Source organism: Cherax quadricarinatus, chromosome 11 (genome assembly GCF_038502225.1).
Source record: "Cherax quadricarinatus isolate ZL_2023a chromosome 11, ASM3850222v1, whole genome shotgun sequence".
NCBI classification, from domain to species: domain Eukaryota; kingdom Metazoa; phylum Arthropoda; class Malacostraca; order Decapoda; family Parastacidae; genus Cherax; species Cherax quadricarinatus.
Genome location: NC_091302.1, coordinates 37,672,032 through 37,692,468, shown reverse-complemented (window position 1 = coordinate 37,692,468; position 20,437 = coordinate 37,672,032). Strand labels below are relative to the sequence as shown.

General features: G+C 41.0%; 1 protein-coding gene across 1 annotated transcript in view; it reads left to right on the top strand.

The window, feature by feature from the left end:
• The first annotated feature begins 497 nt into the window (after nt 1–497).
• The window catches only part of LOC128687516 (uncharacterized), a 29,833-nt gene continuing 9,893 nt past the window's right edge, over nt 498–20,437 (top strand). Inside the window, exons 1-3 of the mRNA XM_053774979.2 lie at nt 498–572; nt 10,649–10,907; nt 12,121–12,726. Coding sequence (XP_053630954.2) covers nt 10,650–10,907; nt 12,121–12,726 — 864 coding nt within the window. The 5' untranslated portion in view covers nt 498–572; nt 10,649. The remainder of the gene's footprint in view (nt 573–10,648; nt 10,908–12,120; nt 12,727–20,437) is intronic.

The window sequence follows — 20,437 nt, the reverse complement described above, 5'->3', positions numbered from 1 at the left end:
TGATAATGAAAAGAAATCCTGCACTTTTAGGAACAGTTAAATTAAACGAGGGGTAACCATTCATGATCCACCATCCTGCCTGACTAAGTGAACATGGATATAGCTCTTGCTGTAGCTTTGCAATTTATATAAAAAACAGGGTAACCGAACATTTGAGGCATATCTAAAATTAACAGTAAAAAAAAAGTCTAGTATAGACTAGCTATCTTCACATCTAGAGTCCTAGATTATGGTACAGGATGTTGGTGAAATGCCAAATTTTACGAACAGAAATTTTGTTTGTAAATTGTTTGGTAAATAGCTTATATATATATATTTTTTTATTTTTTAAGCCTTTGGCTATTTTTTTTTGTCGCATGGCATGAGAAATTATAGACGTAGCAGTAGTTTTTATTTCTTAAAAGTGTTAGTGTTATGCGAAATTACCGAGAATGTGATGCTCGAGTCGAGACGGATGTTGTGTGCCAGCATCCGCTCCATGACAGTGTATGCACAGAGGTATACACAAGACAAGCCACAAGTAGCTTGTCTTGCATTGTTAAGATCACCTGTCTCTTATTGTTTGCGCAGAGGTTTGATATATATATCTGAATATACACACTTAAAAATTTACTTTAATGCTTATTTTAGGGATTAAAATATTGATTGTTGGTGTACAGGTGAAAATACAGCCTTAATAACCCATATTCAGTTAAGTTTTTATCCCATGAAAGTAATTGCCTAGACAGAAAGAATAGCTTAATTTTCATGTGCTCAGTGTAAGTGCCCAGACATTGTTTTCTCAGACTGCTTAGAGGTGAGTTGTTCTGAACATTTTGAATTTTGTTTCGTCAGAAACGTTTATTTATTTTTTAGTTGCGAGATGAAGTTAAAATAGTACTTTTTTTTTTTTTTTGCTGTAGTCCTACGTGACGGGTGTTTTTTCTTACTCTTAATCGTATGATGACCTCAGTGACTTCTTGGAGGGCGACTAGTACATGTCTCAGTGGAGAAGGTAAGGTAAGACCATGCCGATTCTGACCCCGTATCGGAGACTCCTATGGTTCCGGCCCTGTAGCTGGGGGGAGGGGGACTGTGATACTGGCCTTTAGCGGTGGGCCGCGTCCTGTAGCAAGGGGCTGACTAGGGTTTTGCCGTTGTAGCAGTGAGCATCCGTGAGTAAGTTTATTCAGGTACAGATACACATAGTTACACAAATTACACGACAGGTATCCAAGAATTAGCTACAAGCAGTATTAAAACAGGGAAGTGTTTTTGGGTATTTCCAAATCAGATAAATCTGTGGACTAAAATCACATTGGTATTAAAAGAGGATAACATCAAAGCTGCTTTCATAGACAACCTGGAAGCTTTATACAACATATTACCTGGAGACCTGGAGAGAGTTCCGGGGGTCAACACCCCCGCGGCCCGGTCTGTGACCAGGCCTCCTGGTGGATCAGAGCCTGATCAACCAGGCTGTTGCTGCTGGCTGCACGCAAACCAACGTACGAGCCACAGCCCGGCTGATCCGGAACTGACTTTAGGTGCTTGTCCAGTGCCAGCTTGAAGACTGCCAGGGGTCTGTTGGTAATCCCCCTTATGTGTGCTGGGAGGCAGTTGAACAGTCTCGGGCCCCTGACACTTATTGTATGGTCTCTTAACGTGCTAGTGACACCCCTGCTTTTCATTGGGGGGATGGTGCATCGTCTGCCAAGTCTTTTGCTTTCGTAGTGAGTGATTTTCGTGTGCAAGTTCGGTACTAGTCCCTCTAGGATTTTCCAGGTGTATATAATCATGTATCTCTCCCTCCTGCGTTCCAGGGAATACAGGTTTAGGAACCTCAAGCGCTCCCAATAATTGAGGTGTTTTATCTCCGTTATGCGCGCCGTGAAAGTTCTCTGTACATTTTCTAGGTCGGCAATTTCACCTGCCTTGAAAGGTGCTGTTAGTGTGCAGCAATATTCCAGCCTAGATAGAACAAGTGACCTGAAGAGTGTCATCATGGGCTTGGCCTCCCTAGTTTTGAAGGTTCTCATTATCCATCCTGTCATTTTTCTAGCAGATGCGATTGATACAATGTTATGGTCTTTGAAGGTGAGATCCTCCGACATGATCACTCCCAGGTCTTTGACGTTGGTGTTTCGCTCTATTTTGTGGCCAGAATTTGTTTTGTACTCTGATGAAGATTTAATTTCCTCATGTTTACCATATCTGAGTAATTGAAATTTCTCATCGTTGAACTTCATATTGTTTTCTGCAGCCCACTGAAAGATTTGGTTGATGTCCGCCTGGAGCTTTGCAGTGTCTGCAATGGAAGACACTGTCATGCAGATTCGGGTGTCATCTGCAAAGGAAGACACGGTGCTGTGGCTGACATCCTTGTCTATGTCGGATATGAGGATGAGGAACAAGATGGGAGCGAGTACTGATATGGGAACATATAAAGTCTGGGCTGAATGGTACTGCCCTTGATACTGGCCATGTAGTCAGAAACTGTAAGGCTGGACGTGATGTCCTGGTAGTCAGTAAATGTGGGGCTGATAGTGCTGTCCTGGTAGACAGTAATGGTGAAGCTGGAGGTGCTGTCCTGGTAGACAGTAACGGTGAAGCTGGAGGTGCTGTCCTGGGAGACAGTAATGGTGAAGCTGGAGATTTTGTCCAGGTAGTCGGGAATTATACGCAGGAAGGAATGCATATAAATGACTTCATGGGAGACAGGAGCCGTAGTGGGGAAACAAGTGTAGTCAAAGATAAGATAAAACCAATATTGCAAACTAGAAATACCACAGGAAATAGCAAACAAGAGGATTCCACTAGCAATAGTGAGGATATATTACCAAAAACAACTGGTGGGAGCTCCATTGTTGGTGCTAGGGAGGATAGGAATAAGACAGGTAAACATGCACCAACAGGGAATACAGTCACAGAAACCCAAGGCAAACGGAAACCAAGCCTGTGCACATACTATGCACTTGGTATCTGAAGGCATGGGAAGTCTGGAAAAACAGATGGGACCACCCTAGAAAATGCCGTGCCCATATGACAACAGGAAAATGCAAACTCACTCCCTGTAAGCTTTTTCACCCTGAAATGTGTACCTCTTCAATACAGGAAAGACTGTGCTATAACTTAAATTGCCAGGCACACCATCTAAAGGGGACAAAAAGATACAAAACATCCAGGCCATGGGAAAACCTGGGTAGCCACAGCCACTCAAGAGGGAGAGGTTTTTTAGTGCCAGGAAGGAAAAAAAAACTGGCAGGAAATGGCAGAAATCGTACACCAAATCCAGTCATTCCTTGAGTGGAACCACAGTCGATGGCCTCCACTCCAAACAAACAGATACAGATACTAATGCCGGAAAAAAATCCCCCCCCCAGTACCAACAAGACCACTAGTCCGATAACATTCTTCTTTGCAAATATACAGGGTCTAATCTAAAGCCAGCAACAAACTACAAAATACCTTTCATCCGTGGACTGATTGCAGAGGCAAAGGCAATGTTCGCAGCTTTCACTGAGACTCGCATAAAGGATCACTTGGACAACGAAATATGGATCCCAGGTTACAACCTATACAAATGCGACAGAGTGAACAGGCAAAAGGGGGTGGGGGTTGGCCTATACATTGCAGAGTCACTTGTTTGCACAGAACTGCTTAATGCCTCAAATGATGTAGTGGAAGTTTTAGCAGTAAAGATCGAGAACCAAAACCTAGTCATTGTTGTAGTCTACAAGCCTCCGGATGCAACATCCCAGCAATTCCAGGAACAGCTGTTAAAAATTGACCACTGTCTGGAAAAATCTGCCAGCTCCTGCACCCAACATCTTGCTCCTGTAATAAAGTTGGTAGAATTACCAACAATATGTAAAGTAAAAGGACACAAGTGCAACTAATGTGACATTTATTGTGGCAACGTTTCGCTCTCCAGGAGCTTTATCAAGCCATTGAAATGGCTTGATAAAGCTCCTGGAGAGCGAAACGTTGCCACAATAAATGTCACATTAGTTGCACTTGTGTCCTTTTACTTTACATCTTGCTCCTGGGAGATTTCAACTTAAGGCACCTAAAATGGAGGAATATAGCAAATAATATTGTTGCAGTAATAACACCAGGAGGCAGCTCTGATGAAAACTCACACTCACACTCGCACGAGCTTTTAAATCTCTGCACAAAATTCAATTTAAACCAGCAAATAATAGAGCCTAATAGACTGGAGAATACACTAGACCTCATCTTCACTAACAATGATCTGATACGAAATGCCACCATATCAAAAACAATATACTCAGATCACAACATAATTGAGGTTCAGACATGTATGCGCGGAGCCCCAGACCGACATAATGAGATTAGTCACGAGGGAGCATTCACCAAATTCAACTTCAATAACAAAAACATAAAGTGGGACCAAGTAAACCAAGTCCTAACCGATATAAGCTGGGAAGATATACTAAGCAACACAGACCCCAACTTATGCCTAGAACAGATTAACTCGGTGGCACTCGATGTATGCTTAAGGCTTATTACTCTAAGAAAAAGGAGGAGTAGATGTAAAATAGAAAGAGACAGGCGCTCCCTTTACAGGCGACGGAAAAGAATAACAGAGCGGCTAAAAGAGGTCATTATATCTGAAATGCATAGGGAGACACTGGTCAGAGAAATAGCAAGCATCGAACTTAAGCTAAAGGAATCTTATAGGAGTCATGAATCGCGGGAAGAACTAAAAGCCATAAATGAAATCGAAAGAAACCCAAAGTATTTCTTCACCTATGCCAAATCAAAGTCGAGAACAACGTCCAGTATTGGGCCCCTACTTAAACAAGATGGGTCCTACACAGATGACAGCAAGGAAATGACCGAGTTACTCAAGTCCTAACATGACTCAGTTTTTAGCAAGCCGCTAATCAGACTGAGAGTCGAAGATCAAAATGAATTTTTTTATGAGAGCCACAGAATTTGGTTAACACAAGCCTATCTGATGTTATCCTGACGCCAAATGACTTCGAACAGGCGATAAATGACATGCCCATGCACTCTGCCCCAGGGCCAGACTCATGGAACTCCGTGTTCATCAAGAACTGCAAGAAGCCCCTATCACGAGCTTTTGCCATCCTATGGAGAGAGAGCATGGACACGGGGGTCGTCCCACAGTTACTAAAAACAACGGACGTAGCCCCACTCCACAAAGGGGGCAGTAAAACAATAGCAAAGAACTACAGACCGATAGCACTAGCATCCCATATCATAAAAATCTTTGAAAGGGTCCTAAGAAGCAAGATCACCACCCATCTAGAAACCCATAAATTACACAACCCAGGGCAACATGGGTTTAGAACAGGTCGCTCCTGTCTGTCTCAACTATTGGATCACTACGACAATGTCCTAGATGCACTAGAAGACAAGAATGCACATGTAATATATACAGACTTTGCAAAAGCCTTCGACAAGTGTGACCATGGCATAATAGCGCACAAAATGCGTGCTAAAGGAATAACAGGAAAAGTCGGTCGATGGATCTATAATTTCCTCACTAACAGAACACAGAGAGTAGTAGTCAACAGAGTTAAGTCCGAGGCAGCTACGGTGAAAAACTGTTCCACAAGGCACAGTACTCGCTCCCATCTTGTTCCTCATCCTCATATCTGACATAGACAAGGATGTCAGCCACAGCACCGTGTCTTCCTTTGCAGATGACACCCGAATCTGCATGACAGTGTCTTCCACTGCAGACACTGCAAGGCTCCAGGCGGACATCAACCAAATCTTTCAGTGGGCTGCAGAAAACAATATGAAGTTCAACGATGAGAAATTTCAATTACTCAGATATGGTAAACACGAGGAAATTAAATCTTCGTCAGAGTACAAAACAAATTCTGGCCACATAATAGAGCGAAACACCAACGTCAAAGACCTGGGAGTGATCATGTCGGAGGATCTCGCCTTCAAGGACCATAACACTGTATCAATCGCATCTGCGTGAAAAATGACAGGACGGATAATGAGAACCTTCAAAACTAGGGATGCCAAGCCCATGATGACACTGTTCAGGTCACTTATTTTATCTAGGCTGGAATATTGCTGCACACTAACAGTACCTTTCAAGGCAGGTGAAATTGCTGACCTAGAAAATGGACAGAGAACCTTCACGGCGCGCATAACGAAGATATAACACCTAAATTACTGGGAGCGCTTGAGGTTCCTGAACCTGTATTCCCTGGAACGCAGGCGGGAGAGATACATGATTATATACACCTGGAAAATCCTAGAGGGACTAGTACCGAACTTGCACACGAAAATCACTCACTACGAAAGGAAAAGACTTGGCAGACGATGCAACATCCCCCCAATGAAAAGCAGGGGTGTCACTAGCACGTTGAGACCATACAATAAGTGTCAGGGGCCCGAGACTGTTCAACTGCCTCCCAGCATACATAAGGGGGATTACCAACAGACCCCTGGCAGTCTTCAAGCTGGCACTGGACAAGCACCTAAAGTCGGTTCCTGACCAGCCGGGCTGTGGCTCGTACGTTGGTTTGCGTGCAGCCAGCAGTAACAGCCTGGTTGATCAGGCTCTGATCCACCAGGAGGCCTGGTCACAGACCGGGCTGCGGGGGCGTTGACCCCCGGAACTCTCTCCAGGTAAACAGGGGCAAGAAGCCCCTGTCACGTCTTTAGCATTGTATGGAGAGGGAGCATGGACATGGGCGTCATCTCAGTCACTTAAAACAAGAGCCATAGCCCCACTCCACAAATGGGGCAGTAAAACAATAGCAAAGAATTACAGGCCAATAGCACTAACGTCCCATATAAAAATCTTTGAAAGGGTTCTAAAAAGCAAGATCGCTACCCATCTAGATACCCATCAGTTACACAACCCAGGGCAACATGGATTTATTGCAGGCCGCTCCTGCCTTGCCCAACTACTGGATCACTATGACAAGGTCTTGGATGTTTTAGAGAAACAAAATGCACATGTAGCATACACAGACTTTGCGAAAACCTTCGACAAGTGTGACCATGGTGTAATAGCGCACAAAATAAGTGAAAAGGGAATAACGGGAAAAGTTGGTAGATGGATCTATAGCTTCCTAAAAAATAAAACACGGAGTAATAGTGAACAGAGTAAAGTCTGAGGCGGCCACAGTGAAAAAGCTCTGTTCCACAAGGCACAGTACTCTCTCCCATCCTTGTTCCTCATCCTCGTGTCTTCCTTTGCGGATGACACCCGAGTTTGCATGACAGTGTCATCCATCGAAGACACTGCAAGACTCCACACTGACATCAACCAAATCTTTAATTGGGTAGCAGAAAACAGTATGAAGTTCAGTGAAAAGAAATTTTAATCACTCCGATATGGAAAACTTGAGAAAATTATAACTGTATAGGAGTATAAAACAAATTCCAACCGCACAAGAGAGAGAAAAACTAATGTGAAGGACCTGGGAGTGATAATGTTAGAGGATGTCACTTTCAGAGATCACAATAATGTATCCACCACATCTCTTAGAGAAATGATGGGATGAATAACGGGAACCTTCAAAACTAGGAATGCCCAATCCATGCTGATTCTCTTCAAATTTCTTGTTCTTTCTAGGCTGGAATATTGCTGTACGGTAACGGCTCCTTTCAAGGCAAGTGAAATTGCTGACCTGGAGAGTGTATAGAGCTTCACGGCAGACACAAGTACGATAAAACTCCTAAATTACTAGGAATGGTTGAAGTTCCTTGGCTTGTATTCCCTGGAACGCAGGCGGGAAAGATATAATAATAATAATAGTTTATTAAGGCATGATACATAGTTGTACAAGGAATTATAGTAGTTCCCAGATCTGCACACTGTCATAACAACATACTGGAGTGAGAGATATGGGAGGAAGTGTAAAATAAACCCAGTGAAGAGCAGGGGTGCGGCGGGGACAATAAGGGAACAATGCATCAACATCCGGGGTCCCAGACTTTTCAACATCTTACCAGAAGATATCAGAAACACTGCTGGAACAAGTGTTGAAGCCTTCAAGAGGAAACTAGACAAGTATCTTCACCAGGTGCCAGATCAACCAGGCTGTGATGGATATGTGGGGCAGCGGGCCTCCAGCAGCAACAGCCTGGTTAATCAGGCGAGCACCAGACGAGCCTAACCCATGGCCGGGCTCAGAGAGTAGATATACTCTCGAAATTCTTCAAAGGTATATCAAAGGTAAGGTATAAAGTTGGGTTTACATGCCAAAGGCCCCTTGTATGCAGAGCATTATGGGCAGCTTAAAATTAACTTAAGATTAACTAAGCTATAGTAGATTCAGTAGTAAAAATTACAGTAAACAATTTACAATATGAGCTACAATTGAATATTTTAAACAATGAAATTCGAACATTTCAGTTTTGAAGCATTATAGTTGCATTACAATGTATAATATAATAAAATGGTCAGTTTACTATATGTAGTCGTACAATTTATTAATCAGGTCAAAGCGAATAAAATCAACGATTTGTAGTGCAGAAACGGTTCATATGGTCATGAGATGAGTTACTGTGCATTCAAAAGAATGGATTATTATATTAGGTAATGCAATTAAAAACATATTTCCATAGGGTAACGGGTTATACATTTATGAAGTATAAGTTATTCAATATTTATTGATCTTTTGAGCATTTAATTATGGGGCTCTGAGGCTAGGGGAGTAACAGTATGTAATGATATTTTGAGGCAGTAGAAAGTGATTTGTTAACTTTGTAGGTAAGGTTAGGTACTGTGTGTTTAGTTTTGGGTAAGTAAGTGGTTTTTTTAAGTTGTCTTAAATTGGTAAACAGTGTTTCTTTGGTATTCACGAGTAATGAATTCCAAATTTTTGGACCTTGTATGTGCATTGAGTTTTTACATAGTGTGAGATGGACACGTGGAACATCAAAGAGTGATCTGTGTCTTGTGTTATGGTCGTGTGTTCTGTTAAGGTTGGTAAGGAGAAGTTTGAGGAGAGGGTTTATATCTGAGTTCAGTGTTCTATGTATGTAGTAGACACAATAATAAGTATGGATGTTTTGTACGGTAAGTTTAGACTTTTGAATATTGGTGGAGTATGCTGTCTGGAGTGGGAATTTATCATTCTGGCTGCAGCCTTTTGTTGGGTAATTAATGGTCTGAGATGATTTATTGTTGTTGAGCCCTATGCACAGATTCCATAAGTGAGATTGGGGCAAATGAGTGATATAGGGCCAGGAGAGTCGATTGTGGAACATAGTACCGTATCTTCGATAGTATGCCTACGGCCTTGGAGACTTTCTTGGAAATTTGTTGTACATGTGTCTGAAATTTGAGTATTATCAAATTTTCCCTCTGTGAGCTTTGTGACAGGTGAACCGTTTATCATTGTTAAGTGGAGCATTTGTGGTTCTGTTCCCGAACTGAATGAAGTAGGTTTTATCAATATTGAGAGTAAGCTTGTTAATCATCATCCAGGTAGATATTTTCTGTAATTCAGTATTTACAGTATTGGCTAGTATGACTGGGCTTGGGTGAGAGAAGACGTATGTAGTGTCATCTGCAAATAGTGTGGGTTTGAGTAGTTGAGATGCATTTGGTAGGTCGTTTATGTAAATGAGAAAGAGAAGTGGGCCAAGGACACTTCCCTGTGGGACACCAACTGTAATTGGTTGTGTGGAAGAGTTAGCTCCATTTGTGTACACATTATTGGCTAGAGGGATTAGTACCAAATTTGCACACGGAAATCACTCCCTACAGAAGCAAAAGATTCGACAGGCAGTGCAATTTCCCCCCAGTGAAAAGCAGGGGCACTACGAGCACACTAAGAGAAAACAATAAATGTCAGGGGCCCAAGACTTAAACTGCCTCCCAGCATACATAAAGGGTATTACCAATAGACCAATGGCTGTCTTCAAGAAGGCTTTGAACAGGCACCTAAAGTCAGTACCTGGCCAGCCGGGTTGTGGTTCGTACGTCAGTCTACGTGCGTCCAGCAGTAGGTTGATCAGGCCCTGATCCACTGCGAGGCCTGGTCACAGACCGGGCCGCGGGGGCGTTAACCCCCGAAACCTTAAAAAATTGAAACGGCTAGGCAACAGAACTGTATGAACAGTAGTTACAATAGAAGGAGATATACTAGGTATTAGGTAAACTGAGTTATTTACATTAACAGTAAAGAGAGGATCAGATCACAGTAATACCTGAAGCACACCTGCAGGGTGTTCCGGGGGTCAACGCACCCGCGGCCCGGTCCGCAACCAGGCCTTGCAGTGGATCAGGGCCTGATCAACCAGGCTGTTACTGCTGGCCGCAATAGTTACGAGTGTTACAGTAATAGGTATATGCATGTTAGTTTTAAAAGGAATCACTCTCCTCCCTTTCTGTAGCTTCATTGGGTGAGAGAAATTTCTCTCCTCTCTTCAGAGCCCAGGGAGAGGGAGAATGTGAAGCTGTCAGTAATCTCGGAACAAATGAGAAATAACTCCATAATTCATGTATCAGTGACCCAGAATATGGCACGTCTTAATGTTTAATATGTTTATTATGCACCCCATACCCATCCTGTGGGCGGTAGTCAAAAGATTACAGAGGTACATAATTGGTCCAGGGACTCAGTCAGGTTTTAGTTGAAGCTCAAGCAGGTTGTCTGGAGAGTATTATATTTGTTGTTACTTCATACTCTAGGATGGCTGAAGAAGAAGATATAATGGAAGATGCATTGACTTGTGGGATCTGCTCTGAGGAATACCAAGCTGGTACCCGGGAGCCCGTCACATTACACTGTGGTCACACCTTCTGCCGGCACTGCCTTCTCACTCTGGAGAAACCAGGAGGTCTGCCCTGTCCTGCCTGCCGTAAGCTTCACGCCGCAGCCACAGTCTCCTGTCTTCCTCCCAGCTACACTATACTCGCTGTCCTTGACACTTACTCCACTACTACCCAGGTGATTTTTTTTCTTTTTATTCGTCCAGTAAAAATCCATTTACGGGTATTAGCAATAAGATGACCTGATTAATGGTACTGGCACCAAGGGAAGGGGGACGGGGGGCGGCTGTAGTGGAATGCCGACGTTCAGACTTATCCATGTTGAGCTCAAATTTATGTAGGTACAGGTACACAGAAGTACAATGATCATAATTAGTATAAATTACCTAGGATAACCCCCCCCCAGAAAAGTCGAGATAGATAAGCCTCTCAGGCGAACTCTCCCTCGAAGGTTTTAGTTCAACATCTTTATTTTGCACCACATAGCTAAATAGTTAGGAAAATTCTTAAAGCTTAGGCAAATTAAGCCTTATTTTGTGTAACTTTTATGAAGATTTGTTTTGGTGGAACAATTAAAAATTTGTTCAGCTTGGGTTAGTTGTTTTCCTGGGAAAGGACGTCGAAGCGAATATTTAGGGAATATTTTGTCTGTATTTTTGGTGCTATTTTTTTAGTTTGTTCTGTTACTCTTGCTGAATTCTTTGTTCCTGTTCGAAAGTCTTTATAGAGTATAGTAAGAATAATTTGTATTTAAATTTTAAAAATGAGGTGTGAGCATAGAGGTCTAATTCATACGTGCTAACGTCACATTCGTTGCTTGTTCTTATTCTCCAAGTAGATATCTCGGTGAGTACAAACAGGAAGCGCGTGTGTCTGCGTTCGAAAGACTGAGGATCGAGCTTCCATCTACCACGTCTTGCACTGGATGATCCACGTGGATTTAGCGCTGAACGCGAATTATTAAACTTTTTATTCTCAGTTATTCACATCCTGTTCATATTTGATTGTTTTAGTTACAGCAAAGTAAATATTTAAACATTTTGACACACAGCTTTCGTTCATTACAACCTCTGTTTATATCGTATAAATGCTTCACTTAGAAATATCATCTCTTGAGTATTCTGTTAATTGTTTGGATGGCAAATTATTTTTGGGTAGACTTTGTTTTTAAATTGTACATAATGATAATTACCTGAAGGTTGAACGGGCAACTACATTTCTGCAAATTCTTAGATAGGTTCGGTAAATGAAGTTAGAGTATATTACACAAAGTTTAGCATATTTAGGATGCAAGGTTGTAGTGCAGTATTAAAATTTTTAACAGTTGTTTTCTGGTAATTTTCTTTTCCAGATGAAAACCTTTATTTTCTCTTTATTTTTGGTATTTGAAGGTTAAGGAGTGTGTTAATCACAAGGAGCCGCTGGGGTACTGGTGCCGGGAGTGTGAGAGACTTGCATGTGGTTTATGCATCTTCGAGAGTCATAAAGATGACAACCACACCATTATATCATCAAGAGTCATCCTCCAAGAGAAGAAACAATGGCTGCAAGAGGAAACCAGTAAGCTTAGTAAAATGTTAGAAGCTCAGCTTGTGATTAGTGTTAGAAAGTCGGTTAGCGATTTACTCAGCTTGTTACAGAAAAACTTCAAAGTAACCAAAATTCAGGAAGAAGCTATTTCTAACTCTGCACTACTAAAGAAGACAACTAGCATGGAGATGATGTTACAGTGTGAGACTAAACACAGGCGACTTACTGATGCTTGCCAAAACACTGATCTGGGTCATGGATCACTTGAGTCGGTGGAAGCCAGCTTTCCTGTGAATTTACCAGCTCAGATCCCAGGAACTCAAGCCACAAATACCTCTAAACCTTATCCAGTGACATGTAGTGTCCAATATGGGGACGGCCGTTGGGCACGACTAGCTTGGGATGATGATGATCTTCTGTTATTCTCCTTCTCCACTCAGAATTTGGAGACCCACTTCACCTTGCATGTAAGTGAAAAATTTCACGAGAATTTAGTCTCTGAAAGTTTCAAAACTTGTTTATTATATCTAGTATTATTCCTTTTAAATTTGGCTAAATAAAGTCTGGCCCTAGTGTTCTGGGTTGATCGCATAAATGACAATATGTAAGAGAGGGGAAGAGAAACAGACTTGTACTACTAGGACATTTACCGAGACGTTTCGCTCGGGGAATTTTTTTTCCGGTTCGGTACAAGGATGATAATACATACGTCAGGGGCGAAATAATGAAGCTGTCTTCAGATAGTGACCCGCCACTAGTTCCCAAGGGAATATTGGAGTCTGTACAAATGGGGTGCCGTTTATAGCCCTATGGTAGGGGCTCAGTACAGTCCTCAGTTTAAGTAGGATGGTGAGCCATCTCAGACTCGTCTACTACCTTCCCCAATCACACGGAGCTCGTAGGTAGTAGCAGAGGTGTTGGAGTAGCAGGAGTCAAGGTTGCATCTCTGGCAACCTTGACTCAAACCTCTACAACACGATTGTCCTCATACATTTAAGTTATACCGTGAATTAAGGAAAGATCTTAGACTTCACCTTACGAAACAAAGTAAGTACGATAGTAATTATGGACAAGGTAGACTATAGTGGAAAATGAACATGTTAGACGGCTGGGGAAATTAGGTGCTTCTTTAAGGTCCCGTGTTCTTGCTGGTATGAGGCTCTGTTCTCAGCTCAGCCCTACTGGAGCTGGAGCCCCCGCAGCCCTATCGCCTGGGTAACTTGTGGTCTGCCTCCTGCACTGGTTATGACATCTAGTAACAAGGAAGGTTTAGGAAGCGAGGTATGGTGCAGAGCGGAGGGACCACTACTCGTCTAATAGCAGTTTTGAAAGAGGGAAATGCAGTATAACTGTATAATGCTATCATTTATTGATAACATTTCGCCCCCACATTGGGCGAAGCTTTACAAATTTATTTTTTTTTATTTTATTTATTTATTTATAATTTGAGCACACTTACAGAGGTACAAAAAAAAATACAGATAAGAGCAGCATGCCAAAGCCACTTATACTATGCATAGCATTACGGGCTGGCTTAAAATTAACTTAAGATTAACTAAGCAATGATGAAATCAGTGAAAAACATTAATGTAAACTGATTACTATAAAGCACAAGTGAGTATTACAAAGACAGGTCATATGGTTGCATGCATTGTTGTAAATTCAGTAGAATGGAGTATTCTGTTAGGTAGTGAATTTAAAAAATAATAAAGTTAGATTGGGTTTTAGGTTTAACATTTATGTGATATAATTGTGAGAAACATTTAAGATATACAATTTATAAGGTTCAGTTATTCAGTATTTATTTGGTTTTGGGTGAGTAAGTGATCTTTGAGAAGAGACTTGAATTTATAAACAGGTAGTGTTTCTTTTATATTAACAGGTAATGAATTCCAGATTTTAGGGCCTTTTATGTGCATTGAGTTTTTGCATAGCGTGAGATGGACACGAGGAATATCAAAGAGTGATCTGTGCCTTGTGTTATGGTCATGTGTTCTGTTGAGGTTGGCAAGGAGATGTTTGAGGGGAGGGTTAATATCAGAGTTGAGTGTTCTATGTATGTAATAGGTGCAGTAATAAGTATGGATGTTTTGTATGGTGAGTAGGTTGAGTGTATTGAATATTGGTGGAGTGTGCTGCCTGTAGTGAGAATTTGTTATCATTCTAACTGCAGCCTTTTGTTGGGTAATTAGTGGTCTGAGATGGTTACTTGTTGTTGAGCCCCATGCACAAATTCCATAGGTGAGATAGGGGTAAATAAGAGAGTGATATAGGGCCAGGAGGGCTGACTGTGGAGCATAGTACCGTATCTTCGATAGTATGCCTACAGTCTTGGAAATTTTCTTAGAAATTTGTTGTATATGTGTATGAAATTTGAGTCTATTATCAAGGTGGATTCCTAAGAATTTTCCCTCTGTTAGCTTTGTGATAGGTGATCCGTTTATCATTATGTTAAGAGGGACATCTGTAGCTCTGTTACCAAACTGAATGAAGTAGGTTTTGTCAATGTTTAGTGTAAGTTTGTTAGTACTCATCCAGGTAGATATTTTCTGTAATTCGGTATTTACAGTATTGGCTAGCGTGACTGGGCTCGGGTGGGAGAAGACGTATGTTGTGTCATCAGCAAATAGTGTGGGTTTGAGTAATTGAGAAGCATTTGGTAGGTCATTTATGTATAGGAGAAAGAGAAGAGGGCCAAGGACACTTCCCTGTGGGACACCAACTGTAATTGGTTGTGCAGAAGAGTTTGCCCCATTTGCGTACACATATTGGCTTCTGTTGCTGAGGTATGACTTGAGGTAGTTGAGGGAGTGCCCTCTTATACCATAGTGTGATAATTTTACGTGGAGCAAGTCATGGTCAACTGTATCAAAAGCTTTACGTAAGTCAATGAAGATCCCCAGTGGGACTTCTTTTTTCTCTATTGCAGTGTATATATGTTCTAGCATGTGTATAATAGCATCATTAGTATTTTTATTAGGCCTGAATCCAAATTGGCAGGGGTTGAGTATGTTTTGGGAGATAAGGTAGGAGTAGATTCGTTTATGAATTAATTTTTCGAATTTTTTTGAGAGAGGGTGTAAGTTGGATATTGGCCTATAGTTATTCAACTCTGTTTGGTCTCCTCCTTTGTGGATCGGGGTGACCCTTGCTATTTTGAGTACTGTAGGGAAGGTGGAGGATTCAATGGATTTGTTAAAGAGTGTTGCAATGATTGGTGATAGCACTTGTGACACTTTTTTGTATATAAAGGGTGGTAAGGTATTTAAATCTCCTGCCTTGTTTTTTAGTGCGTTGATAATAAGGGAGACTTCGTATGGGTTAGTCGGAGCTAGGAACAGTGTGTTCGGGTAGTTGCCGGTGAGGTAGTCATTTGGTGGGGTATCTGAGCTTGGGATTTTATTGGCAAGGTTTTGTCCTATAGTGGAGAAGAAATCATTGAGTCTGTTTGCTGTTTCTGTTGGTGGGAGTTGGGGTTCATCTGATTTTGCTAATTTTATTTCGCTATTTCGTGATATCTTTTTTGTTCCCAGAATTTCTGATAGGGTTTTCCAGGTCTTTTTTATATCACCTCGTAAGTTGGATAATCTGTTCTCATAATACAATTTTTTTGCCCTTCTTATCAGGCTGGTTAGGATTGACGAGTAACGTTTTGTTTGGTCTCTGGTTATGTGACCCATTCTGTACTGTTTTTCATATTGGTGTTTTGTATTTATGGATTTGAGAATGCTGGGTGTTAGCCAGGGACTGTTCAGTCTCTTAGCTGTCATCTGCTTAGTTTTTTTAGGGCAGTGCTTGTTATAGAGGTATTACCTGGAGTTTACCTGGAGAGAGTTTCGGGGGTCTTTTTTAGAAAATTATTAATACATTCGTCAATATCTGTATTGATTTCTAGCTCAGTGTGCCAATCAATGTTTGCTAATGCTGTTGTGAAGTTATTAATGGCTGCCTCATTGTGAAGTCTGAAGGTGACTTTAGTAGTGTCTTGGGGTAATTTACCAAGAGTTGTTATGAGGAAAGTAGGGTAGTGGTCTGTGGTATTATCTGTAATTATGCCTGATTTTAAAGGGGATATGGTGTTGGTCCAGATGTGGTCAAGTAGGGAAACACTAGTCTCTGTAACTCTTGTAGGTTTTGTTACTGTTGGTAGCAACATACAGTTACTCATTGTGTTTGTGAATTCAGTAACGTGTGGGTCCTGGTCTTGCAGGAGATTTATATTGAAGTCACCTGAGAGTAGTAAGTGATCTTTGTTCATGCGTGCATCAGTTATCATACTTCCTAGGTTTTGACTAAATTGGCTAATGTTTGACTGTGGAACTCTGTAGATGTTTATCAATGTGAGAGGTTTTTGTAGGTATTTGGATTTGAATTTGGCTATTATATATTCCCCATGTTCATCTCTTGTGCAAGTATTAGTGATACATTCTAGTTGGTCTGAGTAGTATATGGCTGTGCCACCCCCTTGTTGGTCTGGCCTACAGTTGTGTATGGCTGTGTAACCAGGAATGGTATAGACATCTGTAGTATCAGGCTTTAGCCAGGTTTCAGTTAGTGTAATGATGGACATATTGGCATGTAAGGAATTTAGTAATGCTATGAGGTCATCGTAATGCTTGCTTAAAGATCTGATATTGTAGTTAAAGATAGTTATGTTGTTGTTGGCACTGAGAAGTGCCTTTGATTGTTCTGCAGTGTAGTAATTACAGTAACTGTTTGATTCATTTAAGTCATTAAATAAGAGGTTGGTATCTGGATCAATGCTTGTAATCATAAGATTTGTAGTGAATCTATAGTTAGAATTAAGTATAAAACAAAGTAAATAGTCTTAAGCTAAAAAATAGCACCTGAATTATTTAACAAATGTAAAATAATGGGCTAAGGTATTTTTTTTTTTTTTTTTTTTTTTTTTTTTAAGCTAAAATAAAGGAGACAATATAAAAGGGACTAGTACAAATAAAGTGATGATCAAATAATGGAGCTTGGGAATATGATAGTAGGTAGTACTATAAAATAAATGAGCTTTGGAATATAATGCCAAAATTGTGAACTTGTTCTACTTTAGCACCTGAGAATAGCACCTTGATTATTTTAACAATTGTGAATGTATAAGCTAGGGTAGTTATATAAAGCTAAAATAAAGGAGAAAATATATAAGGGACTAAAATTAAGTAATGGTAAACAAAGTTAAATGGACAGATGGTCACTATGAAATAATATTGGTTTAGGAGTAAGATCTGATTTGTAATATTAGATAAATTGAGCAGTTTATTGCACAATAAAAGTAAAAAAAAATGAGGTAGTTGGTACTAGCTAGCAAAAGATAGTTTTGGTACTTGCAAAAAAGTAATTGGAATATACACTAATTGAATATACAATGTAAAGTGACTAAAAAAACAAGTAGTGATAAACAAAATTAAATGGACAGGTAAGAAAAAATGAATATTATTAATTTGGAGTAAGATTTGACTTTTAATTTAAAATTATGAGCAATTAATAGCAGTAAGAAAGTTATAGAGTATTGGAGGTAGTTGGCATTAGCTAGTGATGAAAAATAATAAAAATAATAATGTACAATATGATAGTAACGTACACTATATGCACCACACGTATATATGTATTAAGGGCACTTATTTAATCTGTTACAGAAATGTCAGCTTTTCTAAGGAAGGTAGAGAAATCATGTTCGTTTGAGATGGTATATTGTTGTCCTGTTGATGTTTTCCTTACTAGTATTTTCCCATCTCGCGTGAAACACTGATGTATTTTGTTTTCCTGTTTAAGTTTTCTCAGCCTGAACAGAAGGTTTTGACGTTTTTTTGTTAGACACTCATTTATGTACACTCCATTTTTCATTGTAATTGCTGATTTAATTAGGTCCTTTCTTTTATCGTATGAATGAAGTCGGATCATTATACTGTGTTTACTTCCTGGTTTTCCTAACAAACGTGTTTCTTTGATTTCATTGTTTTGCACGATGACTTGTACGTGGTTCTGTATTATCCTGATAGCAGTTTCTTTGCACTGTGCTTGTGTTATGTCACTAGGAATGTGTGGACTGTTTATTATAACTGCATCAGACAACTTATCTTGTTCAGTTTTGTCGTCTTGGAAATCAAGGTATTCATTTAGTCGAGTGTGCATGTTCAGATTCCAGTCCTTGATTGCTTCTTCAACGTTCATATTTATTGTTGTTATTTGTTCAGTGTGACTGGCTATAGCTGCTTTTAGAGTATTTTCTGTATCAACACTTCCCGATGTAATCTTCTCTTCAAGGTTTTGGATCTTATTCTCGAGGTTGGTTATCTTGGAATCTTGTCGCTCGAGTGCTGCTTTGATATCTTTGATTTCATTTTCTAGAGCAACGATGTAGTCCTTGATATTGTCAGGAATAATCGTACCTGAGTTATCATGGATGAATCCTTTGAAGGGAGTGGAGTTGGAGGGGGAGTCAGCCATGTTTGTTGTTGTTGTTGTTGTTCCTTGGGTGGCGGCGGAGAGAGGGGTTGATGATACATTATATTACATTATATTATACATTATATTATATTATATTACATTATATATTATTTACGAAACCTTGTCAAACAAGGATAGCATTCATTGTATGTCTCTTTTCCAGTGTGTGTATTTTATACTATTTCTATCTAGGCGAGAAAGATGCATGATAATATGCACTTTGAAAATATTTGAGGGACTAGTCCCAAATCTGCATACGGAAATCACTCCCTACGAAACCAGAAGACTCGGCAGGTGATGCAACATTCCCTCCATGAAAAGCAGGGGCGAGATGAGTATGCTGAGAGAGGACACAGTGTCAGGGGCCCAAGACTGTTCATCTGCCTCCTAGCATACATAAGGGGGATTACTAATAGACCCCTGGCTATCTTCAAGAGGGAGCTGGATAGGCACCTAAAGTCAGTACCTGACTAGCCGGGCTGTGGTTCATACGTCGGTTTGCGTGCGGCCAGCAATATCAGCCTGGTTGATTAGGCCCTGATCCACCGCGAAGTCTGGTCACGCACCGGGCTGCAGGGGCGTTGATCCCTAGGAACACACTCCAGGTATAACAGCGTCTTGGTGGGTCATCCACTTTAGGTGGAGCTACTAGGTCACACACTCCCTGCTCCATGAGCTTTATCATACCTCTTCTTAAAGCTACATATGGTTCCTGCCTCCACTACATCACTTTCCAGGCTATTCCACTTCCTGACAACTCTATGACTGAAGAAATACTTCCTAACATCCCTGTGATTCATCTGAGTCTTTAACTTCCAATTGTGACCCCTTGTTGCTGTGTACCATCTCCGAAACATCCTGTCTCTGTTCACGTTATCAATTCCTCTGTGTTTTATATGTCGTTATCATATCTTCCCTATCTCTCCTGTCCCCCAGTGTCGCTAGGTTATTTTTCCTTAACCTCTCTTCGTAGGACATGGCCCTTAGTTCCGGGACTAGTCTCGTTGCAGACCTTTGCACTTGTGCTTGGCCAGGTGTGGGTTCCAAACTGGTGCTGCATACTCCAATATGGGCCTGACACGATGTACAGAGGCCTGAACGATTCCTTACTGAGATATTGGGATGCTGTTCTTAGGTTTGCTAGGCGCCCATATGCTGCAGCAGTTATTTGGTTGATATGCACCTCAGGAGATGTGCTCGGTATTATACTCATCCCAAGATCATTTTCCTTGAGTGAGGTTTGTAGTCTTTGGCCCTCTATACTGTACTCTGCGGTCTTCTTTGACCTTCCCCTGATCTTCATGACTCTGCAATTGGTGGGGTTAAAGTCTAGGAGCCATTTGCTAGACCAGGCTTGCAGCCGACTGTCCAGATCCCTTTGTAGTCCTGCCTGATCCTCATCCGACTGATTCTCATTAGTTTCACATCTGCAAACAAGGATACTTCTGGGTCTATCCCTTCCGTCATGTCATTCATATATACCAGATACAGCACCGGTCTTAGGACTGACCCTGTGGAACCCCACTCATCACAGGTGCCCACTCTGATACATCATGTACCATGACTTGCTGATGCTTTCCCGTCAGGTATTCTCTGATCCTTTTCAGTGCCTTCCCTGTTATACCTGCCTGGTCCTCCAGCTTTTGCACTAATCTCTTGTGTGGAACTGTCAAAAGCCTTCTCTTTTCTTACTGCTGTCACCTTGTCATAAAACTCCAG